This window comes from Haliotis rufescens, unplaced genomic scaffold (genome assembly GCF_023055435.1).
Source record: "Haliotis rufescens isolate VD_foot unplaced genomic scaffold, xgHalRufe1.0.p SCAF_138, whole genome shotgun sequence".
In the NCBI taxonomy this organism is placed as follows: Eukaryota; Metazoa; Mollusca; class Gastropoda; order Lepetellida; family Haliotidae; genus Haliotis; species Haliotis rufescens.
Genome location: NW_025963822.1, coordinates 362,534 through 383,609, shown reverse-complemented (window position 1 = coordinate 383,609; position 21,076 = coordinate 362,534). Strand labels below are relative to the sequence as shown.

Genomic DNA, 21,076 nt, shown 5'->3' with positions numbered 1-21,076 from the left:
ATATTTTTATTAAGATAACTGAGCAACTGTTTTTTTTCTTTACGATATGTTCATTTCAGAGACTAGATGTTAGTCTAAGGGTATCCCAGAAGGTACAAATAAATCCTACAATACATACAAGTCATAAGACTAGAAGTTATGAATTGTTTGATTGTCTTTTTCAGTAAAAAAATAGAATCTCTAGGGTCAAGTTCTCGTATCTCCCAGACTCCAACCTTCCAGGTGCGACCCCACATCTAAAATGCGCCTGTGCTCGTCTGTTTTTTCGAGTCATATTGCGCATAAAGGTCACAGGGTAACTGCTCTTAAAGTTCTGTATAGAAGTACAGTAAACTACGGTTATAACGAACACGCTTATAACGAACTGACGGATATAACGAACTTACTGTTTGGTCCCGACTACTTGCTGTAGTCATGCTGTATATGTACTTATAACGAACAACGGTTATAACGAACTAAAATTAGTAGTCCCTTTGAGTTCGTTATAACCGTAGTTTACTGTAGTTTGTTCCCCCCCCCCCCTTCCTCCTTGTCCACTCTCCTTCTCCGACTTGCTTCCACTCAATGTTATTCTTCCTCATTTCCGCAAATACAATTTTCAGACCTATATGACGCTTATCGTGCTTGCGTTCGATTTGAAAACCGTTGATGACCCAGAGTTACGAGGGGCGTTCAATAAGTTTTGCAACTTCAATATAAGACCAAGTCGCAGAATACCTTTTGCACTTTTATTTTTCAATATAATCTCCATTCACCTCAATACACTTATTCCATTTGTCCTTCAAGCTTTTAACACCTCTTTTGTAGAAATCCGCAGATTGGCCCTCCAACCACGCCTCTGTGGCAGCCTTTATGTCCTCGTCATCCTGGAAGCGTCTTCCACGTAGGGCAGATAACATTTGCCGGAACAGTAAATAGTCACTGGGGGCTAAGTCTGGGCTGTAGGGTGGGTGATTTAACTGTACAGCCAAGACTGAGCCCCCAGTTGCCCACACCTACTGAACCCCAGGGTGCGGTACTCCCGTTAGCAGCCTCCAAGTGACGTCATCAGTAAAGAAAATTAGTTTAATTTCGTGATTCACTCATATAAAAGCATATTATTGACTAAACGTAACTATAGGCTATATGTTTTCTGTTATGCCTCAAGGAAATTTAACTTTCGATTGTTGATATAAATACTTTACAATTAATTATGCAACTTTGATGATGGTGTTGCATGTCGTTTGATTTTACAAGCCTTTTTTAAACTTTCTTTTTGTTTAATATGCATGAACCTCTCATAGTTATGTGTTGTTGCACATGCCTGTTATGTTTCTCCGTCTCCTGCAACTGACAGCCATCATTGTATCTTAGGTTGCATTTTATGCGTTTTATTTTAGATACTGCCTGAGTTAACTCAGGTTAAATCTCGTAAACTCTGGTTGCCAGAAATGCCGCGACCTCGACTGACTCAGGTCACTCAAATTTTTATACTCGAACGCACCTAGTAACGTACATTAATATTTAAAAAGTGGGACACTTATGGAATACTACAAGGGACGTTGTTGCGTTGTCGCATTGTCTCATTGTCGCCCTTCCAAAAAACAAGCAAAGAGTGCCAAAATTAGCCAAAACGGGACAATGCGACATTTTGGCCATTTGTCGCATTGTCGCAAAGGTCGCGCTTAGAGTAATCTTTTTTCTTTTACAAAAACGCGATAATGCGACAACGCGACATTTTCCAAGGTCAAAATATGTCGCGTTGTCGCATTGTCGCCCCATCCAAAATGTGTAAAAAAGGCGTTTAAATGCGCGACAGCGCGACACCGCGACATTTGAGAATGTTGCATTGTCGCGTTGTCGCCCTTTTCGATTAATGGTGCGCATGCGTAGTAAGTTAATTAATCTACGCATGCGCCGAAATGGTTATACTCCTTTTCAAACTAAACTGGTCATTTGTCAGTTCCAATGGTTCTAAAACCAAAGTAGCAAAGGCAATGTGGTTTGCTTTTCTCAAAATGAAAACAAATCCTTCATCGTTGCTTCAGACATAAGTTCATATACCGTTATTGTCTGTGTCGGCTTTCATAAACCAAACGGGTTTTTTCACAGCAAAAAACAAACAAATGTTCTTTACTGGTGTACACACATGCATCCTGAAAGGTCAACATGGAACAACAAAACTGTGGTTAGTAAACACGGAATTAATCTATTCCAAGACAAGTTATTAGATATTGTAGAAGATGCTGGAGATACAGCTTGTGTATTAGGTGGTGAGTTTAATGCAAGGACAGGTAGAGAATGTGAAGATGTAGAAGAATATATTTTTGAGTACTCAAGGGTAATAAATACGGATTTTGCGATTTGCTTCTAAATACGTTTGATTAACTGCGTTAATATGCATTTGTTATTGTTAAGTTTGATCAATTTTGATCTTTGAATGGCATTTACAAGTGAAAGACATAAGGAAGAGAATTTATGGATGTCAACTTCTTTATTATGCAGAACACAACGTTTCTAAGTATATACTTACTCCTTCATCAGGTAAATAAATGCTATAAAGCAGAGAACATATACATGCACTTTTAAGAACAAAAGAAAGAAAGAAATATGGTAACAAAGGTAGAAACTTAACATGGTAAGGCAACAGCTAATGGGCCCTGATAGGTGATTAGCAAAGGACAACTGGAAGCCAGAACTTAAATTATCACTGATTGGTAATTCAAATTGAAACCTTTGGAAATGATCATAAAGAAAGTTATTTTAAATTTAAATAGGATTATATAATGGAATGAGTTCTGCTAGATACTTTTTTTATGAATCACTATTTTTTTATATCATAACCAGAAATAAAAAGAAATATATTTGTTGAAAGAATAAGCAACTGTTCTTGGTTTTTTAAAAGAATTTTAGACATTCTAGAAACCAGTATTTCACCTTCAAGGAGTTTTGGACAGCACCGAAAAAAAACACGAAATATAAATGCTATCGATATAAAAAAAATGGTTTAATTTTGTACTGTCATTATATGCCTGAAAACAAGCACCACCAATTCTTTGTTTTCTTCGCGAATTTATTTTGGAAATATCTACATATGACATAGATCTCGGTTTGATAGAGGCCTATGAAACAATCGGTACCTGCCGTTAGGTTGGTACAAGATCACTGTGTGTTTCGCCAGATGGCCACAGGTGCTGCGTCAAATCGTATGATTTGATATAAGGGACGCATTTGAAAAGTCAAGTAGTTATTGCCATTGCACAGCTACAAAACATCTCATTAGACAATCGATTTCGGTTTCTGTGTTTCAATGTGATTCATTTTCATGACACAACGGGTTTGTTTCGTCAGAAAAATATTACAGGATGCGTATTTAAGGACCGTTTTGCTTACCCTTTTCGCGAACACCTGGTGTCATTACTGACTTTTAGTGATCCATTCATGTACTTTTCACTGCTATTTTGCCTTTTACGCCCAATGGAATCTGTTCGTCGGATAATTGAGACTGGTTCTTCTCTGGTTTTGACGTTATATATTTATATGGAAATATATAGTAAATGAACTTTCTTCAAGGCTTCTATTTAAGCACATGTATTCGGTGTTGCGAGGGGCAGCCTGCAGGAGTAGCTCCTGTCGTGGTCCCCAGTGCCTCTCGCGAGTCTCACCCATACGACCTGTTCATTGGAATATTTTCCGTCCAATTAGTGAGTGAGTTGGGTTTAACGCCGCTTTTAACAGTATTTCAGTTATATCGCGGCGTGTCAGCTTAATGTGGGAGGAAAGCCCGAAGTGATGCAGGTCTCAAACGTGTACCGCTTCGGTGAAACCCACGAGCACGGGTATGGTGCTGACAAACCTAGAAACATAACCGTGATTCGAACCAACAATCATAGGTTTCTGGCGTGCCCAAGGGACGCAACTCAGCACAGCGAATTGCGGCGCCTTAGACGACTGGGCACCCGTGTCCCTGATACAAGAATGAAAATATACGACCTGTTCATTGGAATAGTTTTCGTCCAATTAGTCCTTGAGTGATTCTAGGGGGAGTTTTCCCAAATCATGGAATCACATTCGACTGATTGGTATTGATTGGTTGGTTAATGGATACATGGAAGGATGATGGATGGATGTATTTAAAGGTTCTACAGATTCGAGTGATTTCTCCGATCCATAACATGTTATGGATTGATACATAATTTGTTTATGATTTTCAAACCGCCTCCGTGGTCTAGTGATAGAGCGTCCGCCCGGAGAACGGAAAGTTTGAGGTTCGATCCCTGGCCGCGTCATACCAAAAGACGTTAAAAAATGGTACTTGTTGTTACCCTGTCTGCCGCTCGGCATTAAGGGGCTTAAACAAGGACTGGTCGGCTCGGAATCAGTATACTGTGTCTGAGTGGGGTATTCATGTTAAACTTCGGCATGGTATCTCAGTGGGCTAGCACTATAAATCGGCATCACTCTGGATTAGTACAAGCAGCCACACACACACATACACGTGCATGCACGTCGCTATATAAGTGCAATAATCTTGAACGCGACGTTAAACTCCAGTTCACCTTACCAATAATTTTGAATATGTCCTGTGGTTGCGTCAGTGTTACTTGTAGAAATGCACGTTCAGAATGGCCAGTGAATTATTTGCCATGAATCTGATATGACGAGGGAGGTTGCTTGGAACAGCCTCGATTGTGGTCCTCAGTGTCTCTTGTGAGTCAAACACACAGTGCGACCTGTTCATTTGAAAATGAGGTGAGGCGAAATGGAGTTTAACATGAATACCCCATCCAGACACAGTCCTTGTTTTAGCCCCTTCATGCCGAGCGTCAAGCAGAGTAACAACAAGTACCATCTTTTAACGTCTTTTGGCCAGGGATCGAAAGCGGCCAGGGATCGAACCTCCGACCTTCCGCTCTCCGGGCGGACGCTCTACCACTAGACCACGGAGGTGGTCCTTTCACCTTAATATTTCCCGTACAATTAGTCACTGAATGATTCTAGAGGTAGTTTTCCCAAGTCATGGAACATACAATACAAACAAAGAAGAAACAATAGGTCGTTTGTTTTGATATTGATCCGTTGTTTGGTTGGAGGAATGAAGGTTGGATGGATGAATGAATGGATGGATTGATAGATAGATTCATCTATAATTATGTAATGGAAAAATCACTTAAATCTGTTGTTTCCGGAAGACGAATCGAGTTATTTCACCGACTTGTTATGGTTGATATGTAATTTCCCTATAATGTTGCATAAGGACACGTAATTGCATCAGTTTTTTTTGTTTAAAATGCATGTTCAGAATGGCCAGTAAATTCTTGGCTCAGAATCAACCGCAACAACAACCGCACGACGTCATCATGATTGTTTAACACTGGGGTAACGTTTGTTCCTGCCCTTTTGCATCAATTTCAAGATAGGTTATTAATATTTCATTGCCCGTCTACATTTGATAGTTTATGGTCATTGTGTATTATCCCATACAAAGTCACAGATCTCAGGAGAACTCCCCGCACGAACAAAACAATTGTCTTCATAATGACAGAACCGAGGAATCCTTTGAGTATAATAAGCTTTTAGCGTCGCTTTACATACGCCTTCAGAAACATGCTGTTGCCTCTAACAACGGTTCCCCATACTGGCCATGTCATCGATTTCCAGGATACATTCATGTCAAGGGTATTCTATCTATGGTTGGATGAAGAAGCTGATAGGAAGGAATTAGTGAGTGAGTATGGTTTTACGCCGCTTTTAGCAATATTCCAGCAATATCACGGCGGAGGACACCAGAAATAGGCTTCGTCCATTGTACCTATGTGGAACATCGAACCCGGGTCTTCGGCGTGACGAGCAAACGCTTCAACCACAAGGCTACCCTACCACCCCTGATAGGCAAGAGCAACCCTTAGTACAACGACGTAACAATCGCATACACACATGCTGAACTGGGTCAGGTGAGGAAAGGTGAAATGGGGTTTAACGTCGCGTCCAAGATTATTGCACTTATATAGCGACGTGCATGTACGTGTGTGTGTTTGTGTGGCTGCTTGTACTAGTCCGGACTGATGCCGATTTATAGTGCTAGCTCACTGAGATACCATGCCGCAGTTTAACATGAATACCCCACTCAGACACAGTATACTGACTCCGAGCTGACAAGTCCTTGTTTTAACCCCTTAATGCCGAGCGCCAGACAGGGTAACAACAAGTACAATCTTTTAACGTCTTTTAGTATGACGCGGCCGGGTCACGAACCCCGGACCTTCCGCTCTCCGGGCGGACGCTCTACCACTAGACCACGGAGGCGGTCGTGAACTGGGTGAGATACGAATACGACTGTCTGAAAGTGTATCAGTTGTATGTTTTCAATAAAGTCTGGTCATCAATGTATTAATGATCAGCGTTATCGGGGTGACGTGATGACGCTCAGTCACCAATAACTGTGATGGTCAAATGATAAGTAAAAACAATATTCAATCTCATCTGAATGAAATCAAGAAAAACATAACACATAATATTATTCAATATTTTTATACAAAAGTTAGGATAAAACTATACAATGTAAAAAGCAAGTAAAAAAACTAACAAAAACAATACTTCACAAGCAATATACAAAGTCATGGCTTCATATTGAAACACAGTGTTGTCGTCATGGTTCACTAAATTCAAAATCTTAATCGTGTATACATGCATACAGATCATAAAGGAAAAGATAAACTAGTTTGAAAGGTGCCCCTTGAGACGGTAACCCAGGTCAGCATAATACATCATCCAATCTCATTAAAATCAGATCTTAGTTCTCGCTACCGCTAAACAAAGATCTGAGGACATCCCATTACGGGTCACGTCAGACCGACCTTGGGCGAACTTTGACCGACCAATGGAACGACCAATCAGAAGGCAGCTTTCTCGTGCTTTACGGCACTAATTTCAAATTGGCGACTACGCTTCGAAACATATTTTGACAAGTTCTCGATTACAAATTTGAAACCTGAACAAAAGAACATTCTGGAATGTTACTATCGTTTGGAGTTAAAGTTTTCGAGGCTGCATGATCAGAAATCACATTCCGACTGTCACTTTCATAATCTGGTAAGCGATGCTCTGATTGGTCGAATGAAAGATCGTTCTGACGTGACCCGTAATGGGATGTCCTCAGATCTTTGTTTAGCGGTTGCGAGAACTGAGGTCTGATTTCAGTGAGATTGTACATCTTCTTACCTTTTGTACTACACAACACTATGTATGTACCCGTCTCTTATTTCTTTATATTTGCCAATTTAAAGGATATGCACCTCTAATTTAACCACACAACATGGAGCTATCTTAATACTGCTTTGACACAAGTCCAGATCCCAAAGAGCCCCTTCAATTACAAGAGATATATTTTGAGATTATATCGTCAAATCTTAGGCCACTATGCATTTTTCAGGAGTTTGGTGTGTAAAGTTCTTCAGCATCCTCAGACTGTACCAATTAGTCGTTTCCTCCATAACATAGAGGATCATCCACGATCTGTATAAAAAGCTGCAGATTATAGAAAAGCATTCACTCTTTGAGGATGTTGTGGGACTATTCAGTAGATTGTTTTTCCTTTGTAGAAAAATAAAGAATACTGAAGTATGTTCTGTATAGTCACCAACGCTATAGTGCACAACACACTTGGTAAGTTGGAACAGGGTTATGTCCCCTTCTTCAAGGTCGCGTGTCAATGCACTGGACCTTATAACGTCACATATCGCGTTAAACTTCACAGAAACCCGTGGAATCCCACAACCCGAATTTGAATGGTCGTCGTCGACGTGGTTTAGTCGTACCGAATACAGACCACGTTGTCGCTGTAATCACATGTCTTTTTCTCCATGTTGTACGCAAGGTCCTTTGGACATGTCAACACCATGGCGGAAAAGCGCGCGCAATACAAAAACTTGGAACAGGAAGATGGATGGGGGAATAACCCGTCCGACTCAGGGCACGGGGGGACTGGTTCTGTCAAAAGAAAAACAACAGTTTTAGTCAAATGAAAAAAAATATTAAAAAATGATCTCACGTTCAAATTACGACAATCTGTTATGTGATTCCTTGAATGATGAAAACATAAATTTGTTTTCCAAAAGTAAATGATTTTGGGGTAGAACAGTTTTCACTTTAAACTTATCATTGAAGTCTTCAAATAATAACAATGAGTGATCGAGTGAGTTAAATTTTAAGGTTACATCGACCATACATAAAACAATATGGTATGTTTAAACTTATAACACTCCCGAAAGAGCAAACAAATAATCAGTGAAATGTATATAAGAAGATATGGATCATCTAACATCTTATTATCTAACTTGTACAAATATCGAACGTGAATTTCAGAGATTCCATTGGGCGTGAAAGGCAAAATAGCGGTGAAAATTATATAGATGGTTCACTGAAACTCCTTGAAACCACCAGTTCCAAACCAAGGCGTATAAGAATCAGAATGCCTCACTCCCTCTGAACTGTTATATACATACACATCTGTACAAACCCACCATATAAAGAGCAGAAAGAGCCTGGATATATAGGTAATCACCAAGTTATAGAGGGACATTGTATGTGACGCTTGAATACATTGCCTGTTACCAATATCATCTTAAAAGGACATTTTACAATGGCAAAAATTCCCAAACACAATCCCTGAATACCAGAAATTGCTTTGTACTTACCAGTCCTCCCCTGAAAAATTATGGTTTGATCAGCATATATTAGAGATTTCAGTGTGACTTGTCAGTATTATACGGATGTGATCCTCACTCCCCGTTCCCCGTGGTACCTTTTCGACTAGAAATATACACCTTTCCCCTACCCCACCAATCCTCCCCACACACACATCACCTAACGGTTTTTCTGCCTGATACACTCTTCTTAACAATTACCAACAGTCTGAATGGTATCTGATTGCTTTTTGTCTATTGTCTAACGCCACACTCAGCAATATTCCAACTACACGACGGCGGCCTGTAAGTCTTGACCAGACAATCCAGTGATCGATGTTATGAGCAGCAACCATCGCCATCAACTAAGTAGCCGAGCCTAACCCGGAAGGGGTAGCAGGAATTGCACAAATGCCTGGTAAGTTTATGGCTATTCCCCAAGTCATGGTCTCAGCACGGTAATGGGAAAGAAAGTTTTTTTGAGCTTCCAGCATGTTATTCCCGTAGGATGACACCAACATACCTGCAGTCACAACAGCCGAGACCTCAGGAACCATCATTGGTTCATCTACTTCTTCTGGTGCATCTGAAATACAACCGTGGTTCCTTTATTACACTGTACTGGTTACACCAGAAGTCACCATACTCTAGTTGCTACCCTAGGGATAGAACTGAATGCATTATAGTCAATATAGGTCCTTAAGTTCGTGCCATTATTATCGGAACTCACAAGAGAATTCACAACTAAAGAAAAAAGTTATACTGCCGGGCAAAAAAGTACAAAACCATGTTTGATGGTGACTCAAATGAAACAGCAAGAAATGTTTAATCGAGCGTGATATATTTGATATGGGTATCACAGTTGTGTTGTGGACGTGTTTCGGCGACTGTTTTTAGCCAAGTAACGTTTGGATAACTTTTATACTTATTTTTATCAAATCCAATTTTTCAAGTGTTTCTTTTGCCTGTCAGTTTATGTTAGAGTGAGTGAGTGAGTATGGTTTTACGCCGCTTTTAGCAATATTTCAGCAATATCACGACGGTGAACACCAGAAATGGGCTTCACACATTGTACAGGGGCGGTCGGGTAGCCCAGTGGTTAAAGCGTTCGCTCGTCACGCCGAAGACCCGGGATCGATTCCCGACATGGGTACAATGTGTGAAGCCTATTTCTGGTGTCCCCCGCCGTGATATTGCTGGAATATTGCTAAAAGTGGCGTAAAACCATACTCACTCACTCACACACTGTACCCATTCAGATGATCGAACCCAGGCTTTCGTCGTGATAAGCAACCACTAGGCTACACCACCGCACCCAATAATATAAGCGTTAATGTATGAATAATAGGCACAAGATACGTATATCTATATCCAGTGGATGAAAGAAGAACCTTTGACATCGTACCATTGCCCGCCTGGGAAATCCTAAGGCCGCTTGATGTACACTCGGACACCTTCTCCTTGAAGTTACAGATGAATCGTCCATTGTCAAAGAATGTCCCGGAAGGACAAGTGAAGGAATACTTCTTGTCCCCCACACACCTGTAGAATCTCTGGCAGTAGATCGGATCCCCATAGAAACCGTCAATTACTGGAGGACATACAAACCCAGTATCTCCTTGCATTACTGGAAAGAAACATTGGTAGAAAATAAGATCATGGCTACTGGAGAGTTGGCACCTTTGTAAGGTCTGATTGTTGGCATTTTGTTCTTGTATTTACATTGCTTGCATTTGTACTGTTTCTTGCATTGACAAACAGTCTTGCATCTTCATTAAATAGAGAAGGAACATTCTTCATTCAATATCAGAAAATGATGATTTTAAGAGTCATGTAGCTGCTGAAAAGGAATGAGTTAACGCCAACCACTGTAGGAGTTTAAGGAACATGAAAGCAGGCGTATGTACCAGAACCGAAATCAATAACGAAGTACACCATCTGTGAAAAGAAAAGGGTAACAAAAACATTGGAAGTCAGGTTATATGTAGGTAGGCATGATCAGACTGCAGTACATTGACCAGCTGCTGACAACTCAGCCACCGATGGTGAACAAAGATGAGCCACCGTTAAAATAGAGGTATATCAAACCAGTAAGCAATATCCATGTATATATCACCTGTCACGTTCCATATCATCTGTTACGGGTCATAGCACCTGTCCTTGGTCAGAACACCTGTTACAGACCATATCATCTTGTCATGGGAAATAGAATTTGTCACGCGCCATATTACCATGCCATGGGCCATAGCACCTGTCAGACCATATCACCATGTCACGGGAGATTGCATTTGTCACGGGCACTATCACCATGTCACGGGAGATTGCATTTGTCACGGGCACTATCACCATGTCACGGGAGATTGCATTTGTCACGGGCACTATCACCATGTCACGGGAGATTGCATTTGTCACGGGCACTGTCACCATGTCACGGGCCATGATCGCTGTCTTATATAAAACCAAAAGCTAAAATGAACCATGGTATCTGTTCTCCGTATACATATGCACCTTCCCCGAATATACCACAAAGGCAAGTGTGTGGATCTTACGTTCTCCTCCTGTCTTTGTCTCTGTCTCAGACACTAAACCCGCCTTTGCTAAAAGAGAACATGATTTCATCTAAGTTATTCAATTCTGTATACTATAGTATAGTACAGTATAGCCTCAAATAATCCAGTCTGTACAAGACAATCCAGTGACTGGCATTATGAGTATCGATCTATGCAATCGGGATATGATGACATACATAAATTAAGTCAACGACTCTGACCACCCGATCCCGTTGGCCGACTCTTACGACAAGCACAGTCGCCTCTTGTCACCGCGTATCAATTATTCAATGCATTTCAATATATTTGATGACTTACAACGTTCACCACAAAGCACGCTTTATCATTTTCAATAACCCGTTCTGGTTATTAAGCTGTAAAAAACATACTAAGGTAATATAGGTCACAATACAAACTCTCAGACAAATCCAAGCCAAAATCATGCAGCCACCAAACTTATCCATAAGGATCAATCTCCTCGAATGATAAGGTCAATAGGATACCACTACCAAGGAGAGTCAAGTTCAATTCCCAAACTGTTTGTCTTAAACCTCATCAAAACAACCATCACATTTCCAAAACCATGTCCTGGTACCGCATCGTATTCTTCAATGTGGAATCGTCAGTTGTCCCCCTCCAAAATGTTCCATTACAAGCTTTTGGATAGAGGAGGTATAGCTCACGTGTTTTTACAAATGAGAACCCATCAGATAACAAACATTGGAAGGATGAATTGAAGAAGATGACGGTATTATGATTATCTGATGAATAACAGATGGAGAAGAACGTTGATGTTATTTCAGCAACGTTTAAGTACAACGTTTTTGTTTTTTTTACGTTTGCAAAACTGGTGTGAGTATCCAATGTTTAGCCTTTCTGATGGATAGGGGGATATACAATTTATTCCACAACCTAAAAACTGCTTACAGACTGTTTCCTCCCCTCCTTGCTTCTCGGAGCCGGTAGATACAGCTGGTTCACCTGCTGGACCAGGAGCGACAGATATACAACACATCCCCGTGAGGTCGTGATGCAAAGGTCAGTCACACAAAGGGAATTACCTGAACACTATTTACATGTGGACTTTACAAACAACAAAGAAGTTTGAAAGTTTTGCTAACTTTGCACCTGGAGTTGGTTATTTTAAAATGTTTGTTTATAAGTTATCGAACTTACAAAAACACTCCATTAGGCGATCCAGAGGGATTATCAATTGGGAAATGCATCACTGAAGGTAATGACAATTAGTATTGCTTATAATCCAGACGGTGAAGCGTTGTCTTACTTTTCACGTTGCTTTCAGGTGCAGATCCAGAGATTTTGGAGTCAGCCCCACCAGCTGATGTACAAATGTAATAGATGAGATATATATCTCTTGCAAAACATACATATTGCAATCGCAAGATGATGCACAAAAATAGCAGATGAGAGATTAGATATATATATACCGGAAGTGCCGTTGAGTGGCGAAAGATCTTGTGTGAATAATGGAGTTTTGACAAGCACAACTATCTGGACTCTAGTATATCTAAAGCTTACACCTGAAGATATCACTTGCATATATATATTTCAATGAAACCTACGTATTGCGGCATTAATTATTTCTGTCATTGCTTTCTTTTATAGGATTACTTTCAATCAGCTAATTAAACATACATTGAAATGGTATGCTCTCCATGTTGATGGTCATGTCTCAGTATATTAACCCTAATGAAATAATATAAATAACATTCTTCCCTTGAAAGAGAAATGATGTTATTCTTACATTCGGGTTCCCATTTCGCTTCGCTATTATTTTCTCCGTCAGCTGAAATATAGCTTCGTGAAATTACTCTATGATGATGTGACATTAGATGTAGATTATATTACTGAACCATACTATGCACTGAACCTTGTCAAAAGAATGTTTGCATATATGATTTTATAGTCATGTTCAAAGACACATTTACATGTATCGCCAAATTAATATGCTTTTGCTGCACATATGTTTATATCTAAAAGATCCTGCAAAAAGGACCATTAAATATATGAAAAGAGTGGTTTTACGTGAAGTATATGTTCATAAACATTGGTGCACTGATTACAGACTTCAAAAATATTAACCTAGGTGGGTAATGGTAACATTTCTTACAGAGTTTTTCAGTTTCCTCTGCGTCCCAGGTACTGTCATACTCTTCCTCAGCTGATGAACATAAATATGTTTGTAAAATGTTCCTTCTGAATTAACATAAACATGTTTGTAAAATATTACTTCTGAATTAACATAAACATGTTTGTAACGTTTTAATACCGAATTAACATAAATATGTTTGTCAGATTAACTACTGAATTAACATAAAGATGTTTGTTAGTTTTTCGAATGAATTAACATAAAGATGTCTGTCGGGTTTTCTACTGAATTCAGACAAAGGTGAGTGGAAAAGTTTTACCACTGAATTAAATACAGATTTTCGTAAAATGTTACAAATGAGTTACCATCAAGATGTTTGTGAAATGTTTCTACTGAATTAACATAAAGATGTTTGTAAAGTGTTACTACTGAAGTCTTCTTTTCGGTTCTCCAAAGCAGGTAATCTATTGTAATCTATTGTTCCCGATACGGGTATGATAGTAGAAATTCGAAAGACATAGCACACTGTTTAGGTTTCAATTATTACATCATTTCATTGAATAAACGTACGTACGAAATATATTTACAAATAGTATCCCATGCCATGTAATGAAATAGTCAAGATAAGCTTACTTTCTTCATTATCACTTTCGATGTTAGAGTCTGTTCCATCAGCTAAAAAGGATGTTTACAAAACGTGAGCAGTAATATACGTGTATGCAACATGCATGTCAGATTTCTTATTTACAACATCACCTTTACTGCGTGGTAACAATGCAATGAAACCTCTTCAACTCGAATACTTCGAGTTAGAAAAAGCCCAACCATTGTCCAAAATGAGTAGTGCATGCTTTTTTTTGGATATGTCATCCGTTAGCATACAAAACCACTATAGGTCGGGCTCTCTACATTAGGCGTGATATCTTGAAAGTACAACATAATACGAACATGAGACAAACAAAACACAGCTTCTTCCATTTACTCGACTGAGGTAATGTCCAATACTGCTCTATAATTAGTATGGCCCCATAACCGTAAGTAACATACACCAAGCCTTATGTGGTGTTGTCATTGTGAACGAGTGAGTTGGGTTTAACGCCGCTTTTAACAGTATTCCAGTTATATCACGGCGTGTCAGCTTAATTGTGGGAGGAAAGCTCGAAGTGATGTAGGTCTCAGACGTTTACCACTTCGGTGAAACCCACGAGCACGGGCATGGTGCTGACAAACCTAGAAACATAATCGGGGAGAACCGGGATTCGAACCCACAATCATAGGTTTCTGGCGTGCCTAAGGGACGCAAATCGTGATTACACAAGTATTATTATAAGGCGAGACATAAATTACTGTTGTCAAATATATATAATGATAGACAATATGGTTATGAACTTACAAGCAGCTGGAGCTTTCCCGTCATCTGAGTCACTACCTCCACTGCCCTGACCAGCTGAAGACACCACATACCACGTCAGACAGAATACAAGGACATTGTCGTACGTGTCAAACGTTTGTTTGTTTGTTGTTTAACGCCGCACTCAGCAATATTCCAGCTATATGATGGCGGTCTGTAAATACTCGAGTCTGGTCCAGACAAGTGAAAGACATCATGAGCATCAAGCTAGGCACTACCATAAGATGACATGCATCAACCAAGTCAGCGAGCCTGACAACCTGATCCTGTTAGTCGCCTCTTAAAACAAGAATTGGTTGCTGAAGACTAATTTTCACGGAACTATGTCAAACGGAGGCATAATTTATTCAGCAATTAATTCAGATATTCTATTTGAAACAACATGGAATTATAATCAGGGAATAGGAAAAAAAAACATTCAGAAAAAAAGTTGGACATGGGAATTTTGCACTGCGGAAATCCGTCCTGATGGGATTATAATCAGGGTGGACTGTAACCAGGAAGGACTGTATGTTTATTGAAATAATCGACCCAACCCAATCTATTATATACAGATTGTTTGATATTGGGTCTATAATACATCATTGATGAAACGTGGTGTCCATCTGGAAGTTGGAATTAATTGAACGAAATTACTATTTTGCTTTTCAATAACTGATGTACTTTGATATTCGCCAGATATTTCTGTGATTTAAGATGCTCCCTATGAAACCATGGATATTACAAGCTTACATTTCCCGTCACTGTTGCTCCCGGGTTCACAGTCTTTGGGATCTACTTCAGTGGCTTAAATGCAAATGGATCGGGTGAATATACATTATTGTTAATCAATCTTTCTCAATTGTTCACGAAATTACTTAGAATACATGAGTACAGTAAATTACGGTTATAACGAACTCAAGGGACCACTAAGTTTAGTTCGTAATAACCGTAGTTCGTTATAAGCATATATACAGCATATATATAGCAAATGGCCGGGACTACAAACGTTCGTTATATCGGTCAGTTCGTTATAAGCGTGTTCGTTATAAACGTAGCGTACTGTACCTTAAGAAGGTGTTCAGCATGTGTAGATTTCTTCCAATTCACAAACAAAAGTTTAAAGGATAACTCAGTGACAGTTGTTGAAATTTAACACATTTTTACACGAGGACGTTTATGAGTGTTATACTGCTTAATCATAGTTTATGATTATGATGTTATTGCATATGACTATGCTTACATATTCCACCATCCTGACCATCGGATCCACCGCTGCTTGAGTCTGTCTCAGCGGCTGTATCAGATAAGACATGTAGTCTTAATAGAAACATTCTTCTACTTATTACGTGATTACATTCCTAGATAGTGATTATTATATTATGTAGCTTATTTTCTGTCTTCAGTTATTGTACACTAAGATCATCGTTATTACACTTGGCTGTCAACCTGTTGTAATAATGGAACACATACCAACACTCATGACATGCTGGCCTATAATGGTCTAGAAGTTGTGAGACATCTATCAATATAGACGGTTGATATGTGCATATTATGTTTATATGTATATTCAGTCTCTTACGTGATTCGTCATTTTTCTCGTCACTCCAGCCACTCTCGCTTTCCCCTTCAGCTGGAGTTGAAGAGCGAACTACTTCAGAATCTAATATTATTTTTCGGCTCAAATCATGTATTTATACGTTTTGGAAATGGCGAAATAAAGCATAAAATGCATGTTAATTGTTTATGGAAATTTATCATATGTTCTTTCATCATCATAATTATGCTTACATTATTTTTTTATTTCTATCTTTGATGAACTACTTTCATTTGAACTACCTTCGGTCGGACCGCTTTCACTGGAACTACCTTCGGACGGACCGCTTTCACTGGAACTACCTTCGTTCGAGCCGCTTTCACTGGAACTTCCTTCGTTCGAACCGCTTTCACTGGAACTACCTTCGTTCGAACCGCTTTCACTGGAACTACCTTCGTTCGAACCGCTTTCACTGGAACTACCTTCGTTCGAACCGCTTTCACTGGAACTACCTTCGTTCGAACCGCTTTCACCGGAACTACCATCGTTCGAACCGCTTTCACCGGAACTACCTTCGCCTGATCCACCTCCAGTAGATCCACTTTTACCGGAACTACCTTCGCCTGATCCAGCTCCAGTTGATCCACTTTCACTGGAACTACCTTCGCCTGATCCACCTCCAGTTGATCCACTTTCACCGGAACTACCTTCACTCGAACCACCTCCAGTTGATCCACTTTCACCGGAACTACCTTCGCCTTTTCCACTTCCAGTTGATCCACTTTCGCCGGAACTACCTTCGCCTGATCCACCTCCAGTTGATCCACTTTCGCCGGAACTACCCTCGCCTTTTCCACTTCCAGTTGATCCACTTTCGCCGGAACTACCTTCGCCTGATCCAACTCCAGTTGATCCACTTTCACCGGAACTACCTTCGCCTTTTCCACTTCCAGTTGATCCACTTTCGCCGGAACTACCTTCGCCTTTTCCACCTCCAGTTGATCCACTTTCGCCGGAACTACCTTCGCCTGATCCACCTCCAGTTGATCCACTTTCACCGGAACTACCTTCACTCGACCCACCTCCAGTTGATCCACTTTCACCGGAACTACCTTCGCCTGATCCAACTCCAATTGATCCATTTTCACCGGAACTACCTTCGCCTTTTCCACTTCCAGTTGATCCACTTTCACCGGAACTACCTTCGCCTGATCCAACTCCAGTTGATCCACTTTCACCGGAACTACCTTCGCCTGATCCACCTTCAGTTGATCCACTTTCACCGGAACTACCTTCGCCTGATCCACCTCCAGTTGCTCCACTTTCACCGGAACTACCTTCGCCTTTTCCACTTCCAGTTGATCCGCTTTCACCGGAACTACCTTCGCCTGATCCACCTCCAGTTGATCCGCTTTCAGTGGAGCTACCTTCGCCTTTTCCACCTCCAGTTGATCCACTTTCACCGGAACTAGCTTCGCCTGATCCACCTCCAGTTGATCCTCTTTCACCGGAACTACCTTCGCCTTTTCCACTTCCAGTTGATCCACTTTCACCGGAACTACCTTCGCCTGATCCAGCTCCTGTTGTTCCGCTTTCAGTGGAGCTACCTTCGCCTTTTCCACCTCCAGTTGATCCACTTTCGCCGGAACTACCTTCGCTTGAACCATTTTCACTTGATCCTCCAGCTACATCACAGGGCATATACGATCATAATGTTATACATGTAGGTGATACAACTTTATATCACACAAGAGGCTCGGTAGTTCAAGTATATGACCGAACATAAGCCCCCATGTACATAGATGTATTACTACTATTTTTGACACTAAGAGAAACCGATTACTCTTCAGAAATTGTTAAACTCAGCAGAGGGTGTTAATTGGGTTAATTGAACGTGGTTATCAACTGGATATCGTACACTCCTCCCAGTTTCCTTGGCACCCATCCACTATCGCCCTCCCCTTCGGTGAAGTTATGACGGAAGCAAGATAACCTTAGAGATTCAGTAAGCTTTGAACATCCACCTGGCACCATTCTAACTTCCACAATAGCACAAGATCAATATTAAATTATGGTGATCCGATTGTTAATATAATTTTGCTTTATTGATAGTTGTGTATGCTTATATTCATCATTATCAGTGGTCACTTCGATTCACCCACTACAATTTTCTTCACCAGGTGAATGACAAGAATATTACAGCAGAAAGAAAAGACCTCATTACCAATTCTCTTATCCTCGTTATCTTATCCTCATCATCTCAGCCTCATTTAAATCATACAGTAACTGATTCGCCAGGTTACTATTCGTCATACCAAACCTAAATCAAGAAACCCAGGGAACAAATGCTGGGACAAAGTTGAGTGTGTCATATCTTATTACAAATATTAAATGATCTATGACAGATTTGTAACGATTGGATATAGATCAAATCTTACAATCAGCGCCATTCTTGTCGTCACTTGAGCCTCCATTATCTTGTACACCAGCTACACAAATGGAACGTAGAACTTATCAGGATATTTATAGAATCATGACAATTGCAACTGTGTAAATAGTAGGGTCTCCGTGTGTATTTATATGAAAAGGGGCGGTCGGGTAGCCTGGAGGTTAAAGCATTCGCTCGTCACGCCGAAGACCCGGGTTCGATTCCCGACAAGGGTACAATGTTTGAAGCCCATTTCTGGTGTCCCCCGCCATGATATTACTGGAATATTGCTAAAAGCGGCGTAAAACCATACTCACTCACAAAAAAACCTATTACGTTCAGAAAAAGACAAATCTGAATTCTATCGGTACGACATTATATATCGCAATGTATCTCTGTTTAGTCTTTCTTTTACTCTATAAAACAGGTAGTATCCAAGAAAAACCTTATTCACCTCAAGCAATGTTAATATTGGTACCTACAGAAATATACACACACAATAGGTATACCTATATCAGAATTGCCATGGATGAGGCAAGAAAGAGAGACGCATAAAATGTATGTCTTCCAACTTCAAGTATCTATGCATATTTGTATATTTTTAAATGAATATTCTGCTTACTTATACTATATACTCATATATACTATCTACTTACACAATCTACCTACATACATCTACTTATACTATGAACTTAACTTTAATGTCTACTTGCTTATACTATCTATTTACACAATCTACTCACTTATACTGTCTACTTATACTATGTAGTATGTAAGATTCAATAAAGCTAACATTCTTCGGTTGTTTCTTGGCTTGAACTACCGTCGCTCTTTCCATCGGCTAAACGTAACGGTACTGATTTGTCAGACAGGGATAAGGCATACGTTAACCTAAACTGGCGGGCAAAGGAAAATATACACCCATGTTCGATGGTGGCAAAAATGATCAAAAACCCATAGAAACGTTATTTGATGGTTATGAATTTGACACGGGTATCATGGATGTGGGGCGGTCGGGTAGCCCAGTAGTTAAAGCATTCGCTCGTCACGCCGAAGACCCGGGTTCGATTCCCGACATGGGTACAATGTGTGAAGCCCATTTCTGGTGTCCCCCGCCGTGATCTTGCTGGAATATTGCCAAAAGCGGCATAAAACCATACTCACTCACTCACTCATGGTTGTGTTTTGGATCTTGAGTTTGCAGTGTTTCCAGCCTAGTAACGTTTTGATAAATTTTATAATCTTCTTGGACAAATTCAATTCCCATGTGTATACTTTCCTTTGCCTGGCATTTAAGAAAATATAATAAATTTACCTTACACACTTAGGAACACTATTGATTTACAAAGAGAAGAAGCATTACGATTACATTCGTCACTACTATTGTCATCTGGATTGGTGCCTCCCGAGATTTCGTCACTCGCTATAGTGCAAATAGGTATTTCGTTAACTAGATTGAATGCAAATGTTGTGATTTTTACAAAACATCCCATCTTATTTGAACTTATCTTAACTCTCTAATGCGTGGATACGTGTTGAAAGTTTTCAACTTTGGCCATCTTATAACTTAGTTCATTTGAATTTGAATTTGAATGTTAATTGGTTATGCTTGGTTTACGAGAAGTCTTACATTTGCCTCCGCCTTTTTCCTCACTTGACGCAACGCTACTTGCTGCAGAAGCTAAACATCGAGACAAAAGATATGATATATATGTATTGGATATATATGCGACTATGATGAAAAAACATCAAAAATGAATATTTACACTTGAACGTTCTGGAAAATAGATTGCAGTCGGATAAATGGAAGTTATCTTTATGAGGACCTACTGCTACCACTACTATTACATAGTGCGTGCTGCCTGAATGTCGTTTACGTGACATAATATTTATAACACACGAAGACCTGCCTAATGAAATTTGAGATCATGGAGACTTTTTTCACGTGACATAATATATATAACACCGGAAGACCTGCCTAATGAAATTTGAGATCATGGAGACTTTTTTCACGTGACATAATATTTATAACACGAAGACCTGCCTAATGATATTTGATATTATGGAGACATTCTTAAACGTACTATTTGGGCATGTAGGGGCATCATTAATGCTATTTGAGCACATGTGACATGTTTAATACGAAATACTTTGAACACATTTCACACGTTTTGGGCATTTGGGGACATCTTTGATGGTATTTGAACACACGTGACGAGATTAATGCCAAATACTTTGAACACATTTCACACGTCATACGTTTTGGGCATTTGGGGACATCTTTGATGGTATTTGAACACATGTGACGAGATTAATGCCAAATACTTTGAACACATTTCACACTTCACACGTTTTGGGCATTTGGGGACATCTTTGATGGTATTTGAACACACGTGACG

At 39.9% G+C, this 21,076-nt stretch overlaps 1 protein-coding gene across 18 annotated transcripts in view; it reads right to left on the bottom strand.

The window, feature by feature from the left end:
* Positions 1-6,494: 6,494 nt before the first annotated feature.
* LOC124137847 overlaps positions 6,495-21,076 on the bottom strand; it is a 53,086-nt gene continuing 38,504 nt past the window's right edge. For 13 of the 18 annotated variants that reach the window (XM_048395005.1, XM_048395010.1, XM_048395008.1 and 10 more), the window contains 16 exons: positions 20,308-20,358; positions 18,688-18,738; positions 16,552-17,934; positions 16,295-16,345; positions 15,956-16,009; positions 15,466-15,519; positions 14,716-14,769; positions 13,956-13,997; positions 13,344-13,394; positions 12,978-13,019; positions 12,498-12,551; positions 12,140-12,196; positions 11,213-11,260; positions 10,069-10,290; positions 9,187-9,249; positions 6,495-7,968 (listed from right to left, as the gene is read on the bottom strand). In XM_048395005.1, coding sequence (XP_048250962.1) covers positions 7,787-7,968; positions 9,187-9,249; positions 10,069-10,290; positions 11,213-11,260; positions 12,140-12,196; positions 12,498-12,551; positions 12,978-13,019; positions 13,344-13,394; positions 13,956-13,997; positions 14,716-14,769; positions 15,466-15,519; positions 15,956-16,009; positions 16,295-16,345; positions 16,552-17,934; positions 18,688-18,738; positions 20,308-20,358 — 2,459 coding nt within the window. In that variant the 3' untranslated portion in view covers positions 6,495-7,786. Of the gene's footprint in view, positions 7,969-8,675; positions 8,686-9,186; positions 9,250-10,068; positions 10,291-11,212; positions 11,261-12,139; positions 12,197-12,497; positions 12,552-12,977; positions 13,020-13,343; positions 13,395-13,955; positions 13,998-14,715; positions 14,770-15,465; positions 15,520-15,955; positions 16,010-16,294; positions 16,346-16,551; positions 17,935-18,687; positions 18,739-20,307; positions 20,359-21,076 lie in introns of all 18 variants that reach the window. The other 5 variants (XM_048395009.1, XM_048395014.1, XM_048395015.1 and 2 more) reach the window with 4 other exon arrangements.